This window comes from Amblyraja radiata, chromosome 8, assembly GCF_010909765.2.
Source record: "Amblyraja radiata isolate CabotCenter1 chromosome 8, sAmbRad1.1.pri, whole genome shotgun sequence".
Lineage (NCBI taxonomy): Eukaryota > Metazoa > Chordata > Chondrichthyes > Rajiformes > Rajidae > Amblyraja > Amblyraja radiata.
Window position 1 is genome coordinate 43,920,105 of NC_045963.1, and position 21,433 is coordinate 43,941,537.

At 43.0% G+C, this 21,433-nt stretch overlaps 1 protein-coding gene across 3 annotated transcripts in view; it reads right to left on the reverse strand.

Moving 5' to 3' along the window:
• prkn (parkin RBR E3 ubiquitin protein ligase) overlaps positions 1–21,433 on the reverse strand; it is an 833,127-nt gene that overhangs the window by 513,221 nt on the left and 298,473 nt on the right. For all 3 annotated transcript variants that reach the window (XM_033025724.1, XM_033025722.1, XM_033025723.1), the window contains one exon: positions 16,277–16,360. In XM_033025724.1, coding sequence (XP_032881615.1) covers positions 16,277–16,360 — 84 coding nt within the window. The remainder of the gene's footprint in view (positions 1–16,276; positions 16,361–21,433) is intronic.

The window sequence follows — 21,433 nt, forward strand, 5'->3', positions numbered from 1 at the left end:
CACAGTGATTGTAGAAACATATAGAATAGCAGGAGAGTGTCCGCAGGGCAGCTGCCAAGGACTGAGCCCACATTACTATCAAGTTGTGGACGGTGCAACAATCAAAGTCTCAATCTGCTGTAAACTACAAAGTACCTCCAGAGCATCTCAGGCAGTGGTTTACAACGTTAATTCTGCATATTCCTCGATAAATTAACATTTTCATCTTGTACATGCACTGCAGAGTAATGCCACATCTCTTATCCAGTCATCCTATGGACTGGAATCACAGCTTAGAATAAGCACATCAGTGAACTGTTGCTGGAATTAATGAGTCATGATAGATCAAACTTCCCCAACCTTTCTCAGTCAAACCTAAATCCAAGGGATATAATTTCTACAATGTAGTCTTCACATCGCTGGGGGGAGAGACACATCCGAATTGCTAACAATTCCTTTATTTAACACTGCATCTTCATGATTTTGGAAACACACAACATTGAAGAAAAGTTACAGAATAAATTGTACTACAACTGGTCCAGTAAAGCTTTTCCATCCAATTGAAGGAATGTTGCCTTAGAACATAGAACAGTACAGCACAGAACAGACCCTATGTCACACAATGTCCTTGCCGAACATGATGCCAAGTTGAACTAATCTCTTCTGCCTGCACATGATCCACATCATTCCATTCCCTGCAAATCCATGTGCCTATTGGGCGGCACAGTGCAGCAGTAGAGCTGCTGCCTACAGCACCAGAGACCCGGGTTCGATCCTGACTATGGGTGCTGTCTATTTGAAGCTTGGATCTTCACCCGGGGCCTGCGTGAGTTTTCTCCAGGTGCTCCAGTTTCCTCCCAAACTCCAAAGATGTACAGGTTTGTAGGCTAATTGGCATAGTAAAATTGTAAATTGTCCCCGGTGTGTGTAAGACAGTGCTAGTGCATGTGGATCGCTGGTTGGCATGGACTCGGTGGGCCGAAAGGCCTGTTTCTGCGTTCCATCTCTAAACTAAACTATCCAAAAGGCTCTGAAATACCAAAATCATATCTGCCTCCACTACCACCCCTGGCAGCAGGTTCCAGGCACCCACCACACTCAGTGTAAACAACTTTTTCTATTACCTGTACATCTTCTTTAAACTTGTTCCCTTAAAGCTATAGTCCTTGACATTTCCACTCAAGGATAAAAGGTTCTGTCTGTCTATCCTACTAGGCCTCTCATAAGAAGACCCAAAGTGCTGAAGTAACTCAGTGGGCCAGGCAGCATCTCTGGAGAACATGGATGGGCGACATTTCAGGAGTGGACCTTCATCAGACTCATGTATCACATATAATTGTATATATTTCTAGCAGGCCTTTGTCACCAGACTGCATTCCTATCACAGGGGTGGACTTTGAGGAACAGCCACTGCTGCAATAAAGGGATAGTTCACTGCCACAACTCAAGAACTTTGTTGGTCGGCATTGTGTTTTAATTCAAGATCTACTACCCTCTATCTCGAATATACATACTATATAACCATATAACAATTACAGCACGGAAACAGGCCATCTCGGCCCTTCTAGTCCGTGCCGGACACTTATTCTCCCCTAGTCCCATCTACCTGCACTCAGACCACAACCCTCCATTACTTACCCGTCCATATACCTATCCAATTTATTTTTAAATGATAAAATCAAACCTGCCTCTACCACTTCCACTGGAAGCTCATTCCACACATACTGGTATAAAATAAAGTAACATTGGAAAAAATATTGCCCTAAATGTTTATTTTTTAACCATCATGACCACAATGGACTCAGTTGCTTCCTTTGGCTGAGAAGATTTCTCCGCTTCTTTCTGTGCTTCTATTACGACTCGTTACGTTGCTAGAACGTCTCGTGATTACATTTTATTTAGAATCTAATTTACCAGATTCAAGTCCAAGCAACTGAATCACATTACTTTTGAATTAAAACAGCGTTTAGGATTTAAGCCCAGCTACTTCAGTTTCCAGGAAAGGGCATTCATCTGCAGACAAATGACAACAAACTGCACAAATGATTGAGGAAAGCTTTGTTACTTGGTGCCTGGATGTTTAAACCGATGAAAACAAATCAAGCCGACTCCGTTATCTTTTTTATCCCACTTTCAACCAGCTCAAGGCATTTTTGTGATTGGAATGATGAATTTGCCATCCTCTCGCTTCCATGTTGCATTTTGAGAGCTCATCAGTCCTATTGACAGTACACCATGTTCCAAAAAGTTAAGGAGCTAATCTGATGCTCCATTTAAGGTGAAGGAGATGAATATTTTACAACAGCAAGAGCAGAATCCTCACTCCTATGTCAAAATAAAATGAATGAAACAAAACAGTTTATGGAGTTTCCTCTGGAATGGGCCAATCAAAATTCAATTTCAAATAATTTTCTCAGATATAAGGATGAATCAGAATAATTTGTATTATAAACAGCAAATGCTGGAAACATTCAGCAGATCTGGCAGCATCTGGGGAATAACATCAAAGTCAATGCAACATGGCAAGAGAAAGTGTGACCATAACATGATAAAATTCTTCATTAAGAGGCAGAGGGAAGTAGCAGAATAGGAAACAAGGCTTTTCCATGTGAACAAAGAAAGTTCAAGTCAAGTCAAGTCAAGTCAAGTTTTATTCGTCACTTGCACATAAAGTGCAAATGAAATGAATTTTCCAGCAGCGGTACAATAAAAAAAGAACACACAATACACAATTAAAAACATCCACAAACATCCACCACATTACACAAACATCCACCACAGCACAGGCACAAAAATTGACCAGTCCTCCTTCATTTTCCCCCATGGTCGGGACCTCAACCCTCCGCAGTCCAGATGTTCAGCAAGGTAAGTCCAGATAAGTCCTGAATCGGTGTCTCCGCACCGGAGACCGCGGCTTCAAGTTGGTGTCGGCCACAGGCCGGCGATCAAAGATTTAAAGTCCCCGCCGCGCCGCAGCCAGAAGCACCGCAGACCGCAGGGCCGGCGGTCGGAACTCCACTCCAGGGATCTCTGGCGAGGGACCCTGCTCAGGATGGTAAGTCCACGCCGCGCCCGCGGTATAAGCGGGCCGGCGGTCGGAGTTCTTCTCCCCCCAGGTCCCCAACGAGGGATCCCAGGCCCAGGACGCCCGCAGCTGGAGCTCTGCAGACCGCGGCTTCAGGCTGCTGCGGGTCAGCGAACGGAGCGCTCCCCTCCGGCGACCCCCGGAGAGGGCTCGCCCGCTCCTCGACGAAAGAGTCCTCGCTGCGCCCGCTGCTGAAGCTGAATCCCCACGCCCGTCTCCGGGAAAGGCCGCACCGATCCTTGCTGTTAGACCACGGGGAGGCGACATGGAAAAAGTCGCCTCTCCGTGGAGGAGGCAACCAAAGCGGTTTCCCCCTTACCCCCCCACACCATCCCCCACACCACCCACCACACAAGATACACAGAGAGACATTAAAAACACACATTAAGACACATTAAAAAAACAAAAAAAGTAGAAGAAACTAACACGCAGCTGGCAGGGATGCCAGCTAGCAGTGCCCCCACCAACACACAATTACACAGAAATCACAAGTTGGCTGTGATGGACCGTAGCAATTTACTAAATGAGTTGATGATCAAAAGACAATGGATAATGTTCAAATAATGTATATGTGAATTAAAACAATTATTCAGTCCTGTCTGACACAAAAATAAGTCAATTAGAGAGGAACTAGCCATGGCTTATGAAGGAAGTTAACAGCAGTACTAGATCCAAAGAGAAGCCATTGAGTCCCACAGCACAGAAACAGGCACATTGGCCCAATTTTACAATTGGCCCACATTACAATAACCCATCTAAGCTTGTCCAATTTGTCTAAACCTTTCGTATCCGTGCACTAGTCCAAATTTATTTTAAATGTTGTTATTGTACCTGCCTCAAGTACTTCCTCTGACAGTTCGTTCCATATACCCACCACCCCTGTGTGAAAAAGTTGCCCCTCATTAAATATTTCCCCTCTCAACTTAAACCTACATTCTTTGATTTCTTATTACCCTATCCTGGGAAAAAAAAACTGTGCTTTTGTTTTCCCCTGATGATTTTATACATCTCTGTAAAATCACCCCTTAGCTTCCTGGAGATGTAAAAAATTGTCAGAAAAAGCAGTAAGACTAAGGATTGGTAGTAGTTTAGAAGTTATGAATGGACAAAAAGATTAAAGGGAGGGGGGTGTAAATGGAGTATGAGAGACCTCGTGGCTATCCCTCGAGGTTGAGGATGATAGTCTACGTTCTGTTGTTTTTATGGACTCTCAGGTGGCTTTCGAGTCCAATCCTGGCTTTGAAAGTTCTTCGGCATTCAGGACAGGTAATTCCAGATGGCAGATCGGGCTTTGGCTGTTACTACCTCTCTTTCCATTTTCTTCTCTTTTCTTCTAATTCTGCGCATCTCTTGGATTCGAAGGTCGCTATTCCTTTTTGGAAGATGGTTCGCCAGAGGCATTGGTTTCCCAATTGTCGATGTCGATTTCACATTTCTTCATGTTGGCTTTTAAGGCGTCTTTGAATCTCTTCTTTTGTCCGCCTCTTTTATGTTTGCCTTCTTTAAGCTGGGAGTAGAAGGTTTGCTTTGGTAGACGCTCATCTTCCATCCGAACAACATGACCGACCCATCTTAGTTGGTTCTTGATGACGAAGGCTTCGATGCTAAATGTTTTTGCTTCATTCAACACGCTGACGTTGGTTCTTCTGTCTTCCCAGCTGATGTTTAAGCTGCTTCGAAGACATCGTTGATGGAGCTTTTCAAGAGTTTTCAGATGGCATCGGTATGTTGTCCAGGTTTCTGATGCATACAGAAGCGTTGGAATCACCACTGCCTTGTACATTAACATTTTGGTGTCTGTTCGTATGTCACGATTTTGAAAGACTCTCGTTCGAAGACGTCCAAAAGCTGCTCCAGCACACTTAAGATGATGTTGGACCTCGTCATCAAGGTCGACATTGGAGGAGAGGTGACTTCCAAGGTACGGAAAGTGATCCACATTTTCCAGGGTTGTTTCACCAAGTTGAATTGATGGTTCTTTCCGATTTGTCTCAGTTGGTGACAATTGGTAAATAACCTGAGTCTTCTTGGAGTTGATGGTAAGTCCAAGTTATGCACTGTTGAAGGCAGTCAGGATCTGTTGCAGATGATTTTCTGAGAGAGCTGCAACACAGTTGTCGTCTGTGTATTGGAACTCGATGAGGGAGCTCATAGATGTCTTAGTTTTGGACGAGACGGGCAAGATTGAAAAGTCTGCCATCTGTTCTGTAGATGATTTCGATTCCTGGGGGTAGGTTGACCTGGATGATGTGGATGGTTGTCGCAATGAAGATGGTGAACAGTGTTGGGACAATCACGTATCCATGTTTCACTCCTGATCAGACTTGAATCGGCTCACAGTTGCTGTTACTGGCCATGACTGTGGCAAGCATGTCATCGTGGAGGAGTCTCAGGATTCGAATGTACTTTTCAGGACATCCATAGGTGGATAGGACGTCCCATAAGAGTTCCCTTGATACGGAGTCGAAGGCCTTAGTGAGGCCGATGAATGCCATGTACAAAGGTTGAAGTTGTTCACGACAATTTTTCTTGTAGTTGACGCATTGTGAAGATCATGTCAGCTCTTCCACGTGATGGTCCAAAACCGGCTTGTGTCTCTTCTCGGAAGGATCTTCTCGGCTAAAGGCTTGAGTCGGCTGTTCATGATGCGGGCGAGGACCGCCAGGGAACATAAAAATTGACTGCGAAAGCTTCCATAAATGAGGGTGGTATGGTGTTGTAACCAGTAGAGTCCCTGCTTCACAGCACTAGCAACCCCTGTTTGATCCTGACCTTCAGGGCTGTTGTGTGCACTTTGCACTTTTTCTGTGTGACCACATGAGTATCTCAAAGATATGCAGGTTAGTTGGTTAATTGGTCACTGTAAATCACTTCTAGTGCGTAGGTAGGGGTAGTATCGTGGGAAAGGATTTTCTGGGAATGAACAGGTTACAAGGTTACAAATTAGTGGGAAGGCACATAGAGATGCAGGGAGTGGAGTGATATGGATCATGTGCAGGCAGATGAGATGAGTTTATCTTGGCATCATTTTTGGCACTGACATTGCGGGCTGAAGAACCTGTTCCTGTGCTGTACTTTTCAGTGTTTAGAATTAAACTTTAAGGTTCAGATCTAGCATGGAAACAGTCCCTTGGTGCCACTAAGTTCATGCGAACCATCGATCATCTGTTCACACTACTTCCATGTTATTCGACTTTCTCATCCACCTATTACACACTAAAGGCAATTTACAGAGGCCAATTAACTACAAGCCCGCACATCTTTGGGATATGGGAGGAAATCGGAGCACCCAGAGGAAACCTAAGCAGTCACAGGAAGAACATGCAAACTTCACAGAGACAGCACTCAAGGTCAGGATTGAAACCAGGGCTCTGGCACTGTGAGGCAGCAGCTCTACCAGCTGTGGCATTGTGTCGGGGGGTCGAGCAAATGGAACCAGTGAATTTAAACCAAGCACAGGAACCAAAGCTCTGTTGAGTGGTTGGGGAATGTGGGAACCAGGGACATGCACAGTGAAAGGAGCACAGGAAGTGGAATTCCAATAAGTGGAAGGGATTGCAGGAACCTTATTATCCACTCACCTAATCTATTAATTATCTCTGCGCAAACCAGATTTTCCTTGCAATTTATCTTTCAATCTACTTTTATGTAGCAGCTGGCTATCTAAAAATATGAAGGCAGCCAGTGTCATTCATCTATATTTTGAACTTGACAGAACATAATTAATTTAGCCTTAACTGAGGGCACAAATGTAAACACATAAACCAAAGAATTCCATGAAATGCATAGATTCCTTCCAGATGGAATAATTACAATTATTCCTGGTTTTGAACTTGTAGCTGACTACAATCATCAACTGTGTCAGATTAAAGTGATTCTGCAAATCCTCCATCATCCCTTTGGAATGAAATATCTTTTATCTTATATGGTGTCAGGAATGCCAAAGAGGCATGCACGTCTAAGCCCATCTCTATTTGTTAGATTGCTTTACTTTGCTCTTTCAATGATTTCATTTCAGCAACACTACATGCCCTGAAGAACATTTTCATCCAATCTATATAAGACATGCAGGGTTCACAGACTTTATCAGAAAGGTCAAAGATCCCAGACTGGCTACAGCTGTTTTGAAGAACCATCTTGCACCGGTCCTGCTTTAACCATTACAAGTCTTTTGTGTGACACGCTGACATCTCCCCCATGCTTGAGTTTGAACTCAAACTCTGTCATTTCATTTCTGCATGCAAGGTTCCTGTGACTGATCATTTGTTTTGGACTCAGCCGATCATCATCAGCATACAGTCACTTTAAAAAAGTAAGAATATTGTTACATACAGCTCTAATTCTTCTCTATTCTCTTTGCCTGTGTAATACACAGGTACCTTGTGTGCTCTTAGTTTCTAATGGAGTAACATGCAGGGTGTGTACAGCAATATATGAGAAATACGGGGAATTCTGCTGATAAAGGAGCTTAGACTTCTGCTGTTTAAACTCAGGAGCTATGCAAGCTGAGAGTGTTGCCTTCATGACTCTGAAGGTCATGAATCCTGGAGGATCTGACAGTAGATTGCAATCCATCCAACTGATTACCATAGATGAGGTGCTGCCACAGGTTGCTTTATTGTGCATGAACCTGCTATTCTCTCACGCCGAAAATATTTGCACTTACATTTGCCATTCTGCCAGTAACATTTCTGCTACCTATCGGACAGCTAAGCAATATTTTGTGCACCCAGCAAAAGTGTGCAGACTTCAATGACACATTGATTTGTTCTGCAAGGCTTTCTGTTAACTCTGAGTCAGCAGTCTTGTACTCACTCACCACAAAGGGAGCTCTGCTGAGAAGCAGTAGACAGACTAAAAAGCAAAGGCATAGACTAAAGGAATCTGAAAATCGTGGCTTTGGCCATGATTGGATATGTAAATATGAAATTGATTACTGAATGGCTTAGTAAGGTTTTCATTGGTTACAGTTAATGGATACTGAGATGGTCAATATTGGGGAAAGATTAGATGTTCCAACTGGATGGAGAATTGGCTTCATGGAAGGAAGCAGAGGATGATGGTGGAAGGTTGTTTTTCCAACAGGAGGCTTGTGACCAGTGGTATGCCTCAGGGATCGGGTTTGCTTGCGGTTTATATCAATGATTTGGATGAGAATGTAGAATGCATGATAAGTAAATTTGCAGAACACATTAAAGCGGGTGCTATTGTAGATAGCAAAGATAAGTATCAAAAATTACAGCAGGATCTTGATCAGTTGGGCAAGTGGACTGAGAAATGGTTAATGGAGTTTAATGCAGATAAGTGGGAGGCATTGTATTTTGGGCAGTCAAAGCATGGCAACATCTTCACAGTGAATGGCAGGGCTCAGGGGAATGCTGTAGAGCAGAGGGATCTAGGAGTGCAGGTACATTGTCCCTTGAAAGTGGCATTACATGTATCTAGGGTGGTCAAGAAGGCTTTCGCTACATTGGCTGTCATCAGTCAGGGTAGTGAATATAGAAGTTGGGATGTTATGCTACAGTTATACAAGACGTTGAGGAGGCCGCATTTGTTGTATTGTACTGTTTTGGTCACCCTGCTGTAAGAAAGATGTTGTTAATCTGGAAAGAGTACAGAGGCATTTTACGAGTATGTTGCCAAGACTTGAAAGCCTGAAATATAGGGAGAGGTTGGGCAGGCTATGACTTTATTCCTTGCAGCATAGAAGGATGAGGGGGTGATCTTATTGAGGTGTATAAGATCATGAAGGGAATAGATAGGGTGAATACACAGTCTTTTATCAAGAGTGGGGGAATCAAGAACCATGAGACATAGGTTTAAGGTGAGAGGAAAACGATTTAAGAGGTACTTGAGGGACAGGCTGAGTTACTCCAGGACTTTGTGTCTTCAGGTTTTTCAGTTTGCTGAGATTTCCCTTTTACATTAGTATTGTTACAGCAAGGAGGGGGATGAAACAAGTGCAGGAGATCTCAGTGGATGTACCTGACCAGCCAAACCAGCGAGTGAGTGGATTGGCTGAAGGAAGGCTTTCTCCTAGGTGAGTAAAGTTTGGGAGGTTTAGAAAGAGTGCCAAGAGTCAGCCCAGGGCAATTACCTGGAAGATCGCAGAGGAGCGGCAGTAGCCAGACCAGCGAGTGAGTGGATTGGCTGAGACATCCTAATTAGTTGTGTGGATAGTTGACTTGATTAGATAAAATTAAAAGTTCAGGTCTAGGAGAGTGGTCTGGTTGAGGGGAAATGCCTTGGTGAGGTAAAGTGCGAGTCTTTGGCTCAGAGGTTTCGGCAAGGAGGCTGAGGCAAAGAGGCTACACTTGAATCAGTTGTGTGTTTAATTTAAATATTTAAACTTGTGATGGCAGGTATGTTATTGCAGTGCATTTGTAGCAGGATGTGGGAAGTCAGGGGCACTGCTGTTGTCACTGACCACTACACCCGTGGGAACTGTATCCAGATACAGCTCCTCAAGGACAGAGTTAGGGAAGTGGAGCAGCAGCTGGATGCTGGATGATGCATTTGGAAGGCAGAGACAGGATCTTTAAAAGTCAGCATGTATTGATGAAGGGGAAATTATGCTTGACAAATATTCTGGAATTTTTTGAGGATGTAACAAGTAGAATTTAGTTAAGACCAAAGTTGGACCCTTGAAGACTGAAAAAGGTGAATTTATTATGGGGAACAAGGAAATGACAGATGAGTTGAACAGGTTCTTTGGATCCGTCTTCACTAAGGAGGACACAAACAATCTTCTTGATGAACTAATGGCGTGAGGATCTGGGGTGGCGGAGGAACTGAAGGAAATCCACATTAGGCAGGAAATGGTGTTGGGTAGACTGATGAGACTGCAGGCTGATAAATCCCCAGGGCCTGATGGTCTGCATGCCAGGGTACTTAAGGAAGTGGCTCTAGAAATCGTGGACGCATTGGTGTTCATTTTCCAATATTCTATAGATTCAGGATCAGTTCCTGTGGATTGGAGGGTAGCTAATGTTATCCCACTTTTTAAGAAAGGCGGGAGAGAGAAAACAGGGAATTATAGACCAGTTAGCCTGACATCTTTGGTGGGGAAGATGCTGGAGTTAATCATAAAAGATGAAATAGCCGCACATTTGGATAGCAGTAACAGGATCGATCCAAGTCAGCATGGATTTACGAAGGGGAAATCATGCTTGACTAATCTTCTGGAAATTTTTGAGGATGTAACTAGGAAAATGGACAGGGAGGAGCCAGTAGATGTAGTGTACCTGGACTTTCAGAAAGCATTTGATAAGGTCTCACATAGGAGATTAGTGGGCAAAATTAGGGCACATGGCATTGAGGGTAGAGTGCTGACATGGATAGAAAATTGGTTGGGAGACAGGAAACAAAGAGTAAGGATTAATGGGTCCCCTTTTAGAATGGCAGGCAGTGACTAGTGGGGTACCACAATGCTCGGTGCTGGGACCGAAGCTATTTACAATATACATCAATGATTTAGATGAAGGGATTCAAAGTAACATTAGCAAATATGCGGATGACACAAAGCTGGGTGGCAGTGTGAACTGTGAGGCGTATGCTATGAGAATGCAGGGTGATTTGGACAGGTTGGGTGAGTGGGCAGATGCATGGCAGATGCAGTTTAATGTGGATAAATGTGAGGTTATCCACTTTAGTAGCAAAAACAGGAAGGCAGATTATTATCTAAATGGTGTCGTTGGAAAAAGGGGAAGGCAACTTTATTTATATAGCACATTTCATACACGAGTCCTCTTGAAGTACAACGGGATCTGGGGGTCCTTGTTCATCAGTCAATGAAAGTAAGCATGCAGGTACAGCAGGCAGTGAAAAAAGCAAATGGCATGTGGGCCTTCATAAGAAGATGAGTTGAGAAAAGGAGCAAAGAGATCCTTCTGCAGTTGTACAGGGCCCTAGTGAGACCACACCTAGAGTATTGTGTGCAGTTTTGGTCCCCTAATTTTAGGAAGGACATTCTTGCTATTGAGGGAGGTTCACAAGGTTAATTCCTGGGATGGCGGGACTGTCATATGCTGAGAGAATGGAGCGGCTGGGCTTGTACACTCTGGAATTTAGAAGGATGAGAGGAAATCTTATTGAAACATATAAGATTATTAAGGGTTTGGACACGCTAGAGGCAGGAAACATGTTCCCGATGTTGGGGGAGTCCAGAACCAGGGGCCACAGATTAAGAATAAGGGGTAAGGCATTTAGAACGGAGATGAGGAAACACTTTTTCACACAGAGAATTGTGAGTCAGTGGAATTGTCTGCCTCAGAGGGTGGTGGAGGCCGGTTCTCTGGATACTTTCAAGAGAGAGCTTGATAGGGCTCTTAAAGATAGTGGAGTCAGGGTATATGAGGAGAAGGCAGGAATGGGGTACTGATTGTGGATGATCAGCCATGATCACATTGAATGGCGGTGCTGGCTCGAAGGGCCGAATGGCCTACTTTTGCACCTATTGTCTATTGTCTATAATGTATAAGGGAGAGCCGGTGGGCGTGGTGTATCTGGACTTTCAAAAAGCCTTTGACAACGTCCCGCACAAGAGATTAGTGTGCAAAATTAGAGCACATGGTATTGGGGGTAGGGCATTGACATGGATAGAAAACTGGTTGGCAGACAGGAAACAAAGAGTAGGAATTAACGGTTCCTTTTCAGAATGGCAGGCAGTGACTAGTGGTGTGCCGCAAGGCTCGGTGCTGGGTCCCCAGTTATTTACAATATACAGAACCATTTAGACAAAGGAATTAAATGTAACATCTCTAAGTTTGCGGATGACACAAAGCTGGGTGGCAGTGTGAGCTGGGAGGAGGATGCTATAAGGCTGCAGGGTGACTTGGATTAGTTGGGTGAGTGTACAGAAGCAGTATAATGTGGATGAATGTGAGGTTATCCCCTTTGGTGGCAAGATCAAGAAGGCAGATTATTATCTGAATGGTGTCAGATGAGGAAAAGGGGAGGTGCAACAAGACCTAGGTGCCCTTGTACGACGGTCACTGAAAGTAGGCATGCAGGGACAGCAGGCAGTGAAGAAAGCAAATGGCATGTTGGCCTTCATAGCGAGAGGATTGAGTATAGGAGCAAGGAGGTGCTACTCCAGTTGTCCAGGGCCCTGGTGGGACCGCACCTGGAGTATTGTGTGCAGTTTTGGTCTCCTAGTTTGAGGAAGGACATTCTTGTTATTAAGGGAGTGCAGCGTAGGTTCACCAGGTAAATTCCCGGGATGGCGGGACTGACATATGATGAAAGAATGGATCGACTGGGCTTATATTCACTGAAATTTAGGACAAGAGGGGATCTTATAGAAACATATAAAACATTTCAAGGATTGGACAGGGTAGATGCAGGAAAAATGTTCCCGATGTTGGGAGAGTCCAGAACCAGGGATCACAGTTTAAGAATAAGGGGTAGGCTATTTACGACTGAGGTGAGGAAAAACTTTTTCACCCAGAGAGTTGTGAATCTGTGGAATTCTCTGCCACAGAAGGCAGTGGAGGCCAATTCACTGGATGTATTCAAGATAGAGAAATATTTACTGTAGATCTTGGGGCTAACGGAATCAAGGGATATGGGGAGAAAGCAGGAATGAGGTACTGATTCTGGATGATCAGCCATATGAATGGCGGTGCTGGCTCGAAGTGCCGAATGGCCTACTCCTGCACCTATTTTCTATGTTTTTATAGTAAATCGCAAGGATGTTGTCATCTGTGCAACATGACACGGATGGTTATATAGGTGTATTCAATATTGTTGCTTTGTTCATTGCAATGCATACACGCATTGCATATTATAAACACTGACATTTTATAACATGTTGATGCACTGGAGAAGAGGAGAGAAGGAGAGAGAAGCAGAGAGAGGGGAGAGAGAAGGGGAGAGAGAAGGAGAGAGAGAAGGAGAGAGAGAAGGAGAGAGAGAAGGAGAGAGAGAATGGAGAGAGAGAATGGAGAGAGAAGGGGGGAGAAGTGGGAGGGAAGTGGGGAGAAGGGGGGGGAAGAAGGAGTGGAGACAGTTTTAAGAAGTTTAATAAATTTAGCGGACATTTTACCTACTAGGGTCTTCTAGGTCGTGAAACTCCAATGAGCCAATCAAAATGGCTGGTCAGCGAAGGAGATGCCCTTCGACTGCCTGTAAGTAAATAGCGACCCCACTCCACTGGCTTCGACCAAACGGCAACCTATTTTTAGTCGAGGCCGGTTTTGATAATGTTGAAACAATCGAAGCAACCTAGATGAAGCCTCGACCACGTGGAAACCACTTTCGACCATTAGGGAGAGTGACCAAAACCTCCAACGACCTCATGGAAACCTTGAGTGGCGGGCAAGGTCACCAGAGGTTTCCGTTCAGGTTTCCTAAGTGGATCTGGGGCTTTATTTCAGAGGCAATGGAAAGGGAAAACCTCGATATAGTGTGTACATTATACAAATAAACAAAGGAACAGGGCAAATTTGTGAAACACATATTCTAGACATATGCAAAAATATAACACCACTGTGGCTGGTCCTGCAGCAAAAGTCCATTTAAATTAAATAAAACCCATATTAGCATCAAGGCTGTTCTGCAAAGGCAGTTTTGTGCCCTTCGCACATGCAAATTGACCATATCCCAGCAAGCCATGAAATCAATAGGATTTAATAAATGAATGTGAAATGAAAGGATTGCAGAGAGCATTGTTCTTACAGAGACACAAACACAATGGACTTTGCATTAACCCAAAGAACTAGTTAGACTAATCAGATCACATGTGCTCATTTAAATCCGACTCCTTCTCCAAATCCCTGTGGTCTGATTGTCCACAAGACTGATAAATCTACACGACAAGCAACAACCATGGTTTCTCTGAGCCTTAATTCATCCCCAATAGCGTTCAGAAATTGTTATGCTCAAATTGATGCTGGAGTGAAACCCATACATCAGCCTTTCGAAATACTGATGAATCTAGAACTGGCCAAAACATGCTTGCCTGATGACAGTAAAAATCATCAGTCAGGGAGATATCCGCCTGAGATGACAATGGGCTAATTCACCGACTCTGAGTGAGACAGAACCGTTTTGCAAACTTACAGCAAACAGAAGAGATTGAGATACACATGACTTTAGACTTTACTCTGACTTTAGAGACACAGCGTGGAAAGAGGCCCTTCGGCCCATTCCTTCTCTCCAGAGATGCTGTCTGTCCCGCTGAGTTACTCCAGCATTTTGTGTCTACCTTCGATTTAAACCTGCATCTGCAGTTCTTTCCTACAAATATCAGGTTGAAGATTTCCTATCCACAGTTAAGGACAGAGGAAGACATCTTATGGGCACTTGAATGGAAAGTCTTGACATTAGAGCAGATACAATGGAGATAAAGAAACTGAGAGATTAGAATGTATTCCTCACAGAGAGCAAGACAGTCTTTCCACCCCTTTCAATTGGATTCCACCAGCAGACAACTCCTCTCCACATTCAAAATTTCAGAGTCCCTTCACTTTGCAAATCTCTGTCCCCTCTTCCATTTCAACTGACCATTCTCTATAAGGGCATTTTCCCATGGAACTGCAAGAAATACCCTTTTATCTCTTCACTTCCCACCATCCAGATATTAAAAAGGTTGTTTCAAGTGAGTGGGAAATTTGTTTACCCTTTTCCAATTTTGTAGATTGGATTAGGTATTCACCATGTGGTCTTCTCCATAATTTAGAAACCAAATGCAGATTGGACGACCACCTCTGAGCAACTCAATCACGTGGGGTGCATGGTGAATTTCGAGTTGCCTAACCCTTTTATACTCTGTCCCATTCTCACTCTGACTGTCTTGTTTCAGTCTTCTACATTGTTTCAATTATGTCCAATGTGAACATCCCTGCACCTTCCATCTGGATGTGCTGCAGCCTTCTGAAAATAACATTAAATTTAGCAATTTCAGGTGGACAGGATTTTTGATTCCATAAATGTTGCTCAATCTTTCATTTAAAATTTAGCTATTTTTTTCTCCTTTGTCGCTAACTGTATTTAAAATATTTGTATGCTGAGCGTCTTGGGTCTGCTTCAGTCACGCATATTTCCTATCCTACCCTTCCCAGCCCTACCACTTAAAATACACTTCAAATTCACATTTTTCCTGAGCTGAAATATTGACTGTTTCTAACCCCATAGAAGATGCCAGACTTGCTGAATGCTCTTGGAATTTTCCGATCTTACAGAACTGGGCACCTGAGGTGATAAAAGTTAAAGAGAATAGTTTGTTAAAGGGAATTTTTAAAGGGAGCATTTGTACAGTATTTGTAAGTAGCATAAACTCTACCGAGGACATTCAGTTGTAATGCTTTGTGAGCCTTGACTAGTTTTCAATCCAGGGGCTTCATATTGAATTTAAGTATTTCAGCATCAGAAGAGAAGCGAGGTTCCCAATCTACAACATAAACAAGTGATTTTTTACATTTAGATTGGGCTTTTCATGACTTCTGGAGAAGTGTGGTGAAGAGTCTACAAACAGCAATACTATTGTGGCCAGGTAGCCTTGTTTGTTGACACAGGTATTGGGTTATAGAAACTAATCAACATCGATAAGTTGTTTCAGGCACAAATATTAGTCTTTTACGTCCACTTAGAATACACAATGTACATCCACTTAGAGTATACATTAACCAGTGCATTTACTGGAGCGGGAATCTAAAAAAGTAAAAGTTATTCTCGAGTCACTACTGACCGCAATAATGGCAGTGCAGATAAATCCTGCTGCTTATTAATTAAAGTAAAATGATTATAATCAACATTTAAAAACACAAAATGCTGGAGGAACTCATTGGGTCTGGTGGCATATGTGGAGGGAAAGGACAAACAACGTTTCAGCTCAGGTCCCTTTTGCGGACTGACAGATTACATTTGAGGTAGGACCCTTCTTCATACTCAGTTTGAGGAATGGTCTGACGAAGGGTCCTGACTTTAAATGTCATCTGCCAGTCTGAAGAAAGGACCCGAGCTGAAACATTATCTGTCCATTCCCTCCACAGATGCTGCCTGACCAATGAGTTCTTCCAGCACTTGGTGTTGTGCTCAAGATACCTTGTGATATGTCATATAGTATCACCCCTTGTGTGAAATATCCGTTTTACTACATTGTGATTTTTTTTGACATAGAAATGAGTCTCATCGTCATGAAATTATAGCAGGTAATCATTATATAGGACATGAACTAATTATTATTGCTATAAGCCTGAATGATGGACTTACAGCAACATTTCCATCGCAATCTTTGGCTTGACATACACCAGTCATCCTATTTTTTTCCAGAACATCTTCCCAACATGTTGGGTCCTTCAGAGAGAAGAAAAGAAAAACAATCTTGTTAATATTAGACACAAGGAACTGCAGATGTTAGTTTACAAAAAATGACACAAAGTGCTGGTGTAACTTGGCAGGTCAGGCAGCATCTCTGAAGAACATGGATAGGTGATGGTTTGGGTCAGGACCCTTCTTCAAACTTGTCCACATTATGTTGAACCTTTATGAAACATTGTTAAGGCATCATTTGCAGCAGTGCACCTAATTTATTTTCACATCACTGCAGCAAGGAGGTGAAAATCCGAGAGAATCCGCAGAAAGTATTCACCAGTCTGGTTCCAGGAATGAGGGACTTCAGCTGTAAGATTAGATTAGAGGAACAAGGTGTTCACTCTACAGAAAAAAGCCTGAGAACAGATTTAACAGAGCTGTACAAGATCATAACATCTTCAGATAGTCACATTTGTATATAGCCCTCTAAATCGTTCCTATCCAAATATCTGTACAAATGTCTTTTGAAAGTCATAACTGTATCTATGTCTGTAGCTGCCTCTGCAGCTAGCATTGATATCGGACCACTCTCCAAATGTAAACCTTGCCCTTGAGATCACTCTTTATTCTCTCCCTTATCACTTTACGCTCATGTCTTCTAGCTTTAAAATCCCCTCCTCTGGAAAAAAGGATAGTGAGCATTTATTTTTATCCATGCCCCTCATGATTTCGTATTTTTCAATGTTCTCCCCTCAACTTACTACGCTCTAAAGAGAAAAGTCCCAACCTATCCAGCCTCAACATAACTCACGCTGCAAGTCCTGGATCTTTCTCTTTATTCCAGATGGCTCTCCAATCACCAGGACATGTTCTTAGCTATAGCATGAGTAGGCAATAAGCGATTGGGACTCACAGGGTAAGTTTCTCCCTTCTTGACATATTACTGCTCAAAGCTCAAAGCTCAAACTCCAATTCATCAACTATGCAGTGAAGTAAGTTTAGATGCTTTTTGCTGTTGTGCTTGCTGTGGATCACAGTCAATTTCACACTCTCCATATACTGCCTGGCAATTGCATCATAATATTGTACATTTTTCAAGCAATTACTGTCATTTTTAATGATAGTTTGGACTAATTAACAAAGTGTCACCTTTTGTCCAGGATTGTAACTTAGAGTGAACCCCTTCACCTCCACTGCTGATTAATTCAGCACCTCAGCGCCTTTTCCCCCTCAGCACCTTATTTTCCTCCACCTCCACCCTCACCCTCACCCTCACCCTCACCTCCACCTCCACCTCCACCTCCACCTCCACCTCCACCGCCACCTCAACCTCACCTAATTCACATCCCTGAACTCAATTGTAAATGGCACTAGTTTTATTGTCCACTGTCAGCTGATAATAATTGGCAGGCAGCTTGGTCACCATAGGCCAAGACTATACCTGAAACGTTACCCATTCCTTCCCTCCAGAGATGCTGCCTGTCCCGCTGAGTTACTCCAACATTTTGTGTCTACCTACGAAATTATAAAGTTATGTCAAAGCTATTGAAGCTTCCAAATGCAAAAAAAACCGAAACATTAAAATCAGTTTATTCCTCACAATTGCTGTGCTTCACCAAATTCTGACGTGCTCTCTTTGGAAAATGCACAGGTGTAAAGCATGTATTTTGCCACTTCACAGGGTACAGTTCAGTTAAATCACAAGTCGCATATGATGCATCAGTTTGATGACGTTGACTTAGGAGAAACGTTGGCGAGGATGTTCAGTTAGCTTTAAGCGAGGGGGGAGAGGCAACGTTTGATGGAGATGTGTCAGGCAAGTTTTTTTTCACACAGAGAGTGATTGGTGCCTGGAACGCAGTGCCAAGAGAGGTGCTGCAGGCAAATATGATGCCAGCATTTAAGAGGCTTTGGATAAGCACAAGTGTATGCAGGGAATTGGGGCAGGTGGTGAAGGCAGATTAAACATCCACATGTTTAATCAATAATGTGTTATTATTAATGTTTAATGTTTTATGTATCATTCCTAACTGTCACTGTATGTCATGTTGTCACTTGTGGGCGGAGCACCAAGGCAAATTCCTTGTATGTGAATGCTTGGCCAATAAACGTATTTATTCATTCATTTTATTTTTTTATTCATTTGATAGTAGCATTAAAGATACTGTTGGATAAGCATATGGATATGCAGGGAATAAAGGAATATGTATTATGTGCAGATAGATAAGAGTTAGTCTTGGCATCATGTTCTGTATAGACATTGAGGGCCAAAGGAATTGTTCTTGTGCAGTACTATTCTACATTCTATGAATTGCGGGATAAGATCACGTGCAGGTAGGAGTTTAATTTAACTTGGCATCATGTTTAGCATGGATATTGTGTGCCAAAGATCATGGTCCTGTGCTGTACTGTTTTATGTTCTATCTGATGAAAGCACCTCCAATGCTAATCTATATTATTTTCTGTAGCCCCAAACAAGGCAGTAATTCAGCGTCTACATATTTCAGAGTCTGAATCCCACAAACTGAACCTGACTGAATTCTGCTAATTGAATTCAAGTTATAACTGTAAAAACCAGATCAATGTTGTATAGAAATAACACAATACTTCATTATCCATCATGAAAACGTTTGTATTTGACAGTACGAGAAAATAACTAAATAACCTTTGCTGCTGTTAGTGCCCCAGATTTTGTTTTAACCAAATAAACATGCAGGAGTGATGAGGAAGGGAACCCATTCACCCATTATTTATTTCCTATTAGATGTACATTAGTTATATACACACTGAACATTTTTTTTCTCTCTCTCTTTTATCATATTATTTATTATGATTACATATTCTGTTGTGCTGCAGCAAGTAAGAATTTAATTGTTCTATCTGGGACATATGACAATAAAATACTCTTGACTCTTGTGGAAACAAACATTGGAGAATTAACTGAGATAATTTTTTGATGAATGAAGGCAATGGAAGTAAAGTACAGTATCTTGGCGGCAACAACAAAATAGGCTCAACTCCTCCAATACATTATCCCCAATAAGCCTTCCCACAGATATTCTTTAAGGGGCTGTCCCACTTGGGCGACCTAATTGGCGAGTTTAGAAGAGTTTGAAAAGATGACATGTTGAAGACCTCCTTTGACCTCCTTTGACTATGTTGAAGCCCAGCTTCTGCTAGCTACGAGTAGCTATGACTAACTTCTGGAAAATTGGACACCGAATAGTGGAGAGTGAAGACGACCTCCTTCGATTTCCTTTGACCTCCCTTCGACCTCTCTCCTGTATCCACCTATCAGTTGCCCTGCCTGTCCTCTCTTCCAGCTTTCTTACTACCCCCACCACAATCAGTCTGAATCTGACCCAAAACATCACCTATCCATGTTCTCCAGAAATGCTGCCTGACCTGCTGAGTTACTCCAGCACTTTGTACTTTTTTTGTAATCTAGCATCAGCAGCTCCTTGTTTCTACAGGACAGGTAAATGCAGGCACCTACAGAAAGAAAAGTAGACTATGCAACCCTTGGAGCATGTTCTTCATTCAGTAAGATCAGGACAGGTTTGTTTCTTATCACCACATATCTACCCATTTCGCTTCAATAACCTTTAACATCCTTGTTTGGTAAAATCGTATGATCCCAATTGACCCAAGCATAACCAAGAATTCCATATTATTTTGCTATTTGTGTGAAGAGTTGTTTTCTGATACAATTCTTCAGCTGTTACAATAGCCAATAGGACCTCAGTAACATTAACATTCTCCATTTGGGGGACAAGAACAAGGAATATTTAAAGATTTGGAACAGAGTGTAGGAGAAATGTTGAAGCACCTGTCCCACTTGGCAACTCATGGTCGCGGCGAGACGCGGGCTGACGCTGTGCTGTCGTGAGCTGTCTCCGCAAGTGTCATCACTTGTCGCTGTTGAATTTTGAAATGTTCAAAACCTTGCAGCGACAGTGAGCTTGATGTTGCCTGACGTTGCATGTCGACTCCTGTTGTAGGTGCTGTCGCAGGTTGTCGCCAGGATTACGCCAGGTGACGTACGATGTCACAAGACCTCGGCGAATTACTTTTGCGACAACCTGTGTCATCATACGTCAACCGTCGACAGTGCCTGCGTCAAGATACGGATCAAAATGACGTTACTTGACATCTGTGGTCTTCAGATTTCGCAGAGAGTGTCGTACTTGTCACATCTTGCCGTATCGTGTCGCGGGTAGACATATGTTGACCTCGGTTGTCGTTGTTTGATGTTTGTGCGGTCGCAGGATGTCGTAGGTTGTCGCTGTTGTGGTCGTCCCACGTCCCAAAAATTTGTGACGCCGGATGACGTAAATTGTCGCAGCTTGACGTCAACTGTGTCGTAGCTTGCCGTAACTTGTCGTACAACTTGACGGTTTTTCGGCGACCTGGTACGTCAGTCAATGACGCAGGCAGTCGCTGAAAAAATCGTAAAGTGGGACAGGCCCTTTGGTGCAAAGGAATGTGAACTTATGGAACATGTTGCTGGAGTTAGTGATTGAAGCAGAGATAATTTCAACATTGATTTACAAATTTGCATTTATATATTTTTTCAGGACATTAGGAATTACCAGAGTGTTACGCAGCCAATAAAGCACAATGTCAGACGATAGAGCAATTGAGCGTAATGGAAACAGCACAGTTACAAAAATTACGGCTTGCATGGAGGATTAAACATGATTACTGAATAGCAGAGGTGAATAGTAAATTACTATATTTCAATTTTTATGCAATATGTGGCATTAATAAATGCACTATGGGTATTTTTGCGTGATGTGCACATGGATTACTAGTTGCTGCCTGTGCACAATCATCCTCTCTCATCCTCATCCTGAAGAAGGGTTTCGGCCCGAAACGTCGCCTATTTCCTTCGCTCCATAGATGCTGCTGCACCCGCTGAGTTTCTCCAGCATTTTTGTGTACCTTCGATCTTCCAGCATCTGCAGTTCCTTCTTGAACAATCCTCTCTATCCTGGCAGCTTCACAGTGGTAGCCTTGGGTCCTGGTGCAGGCTGAACATAATTAATTTAATTATGCACAGCAGTCAGCCTTATGTTGGCCAGCTTGGCACTCGACTTGCAGCCCAACACATGT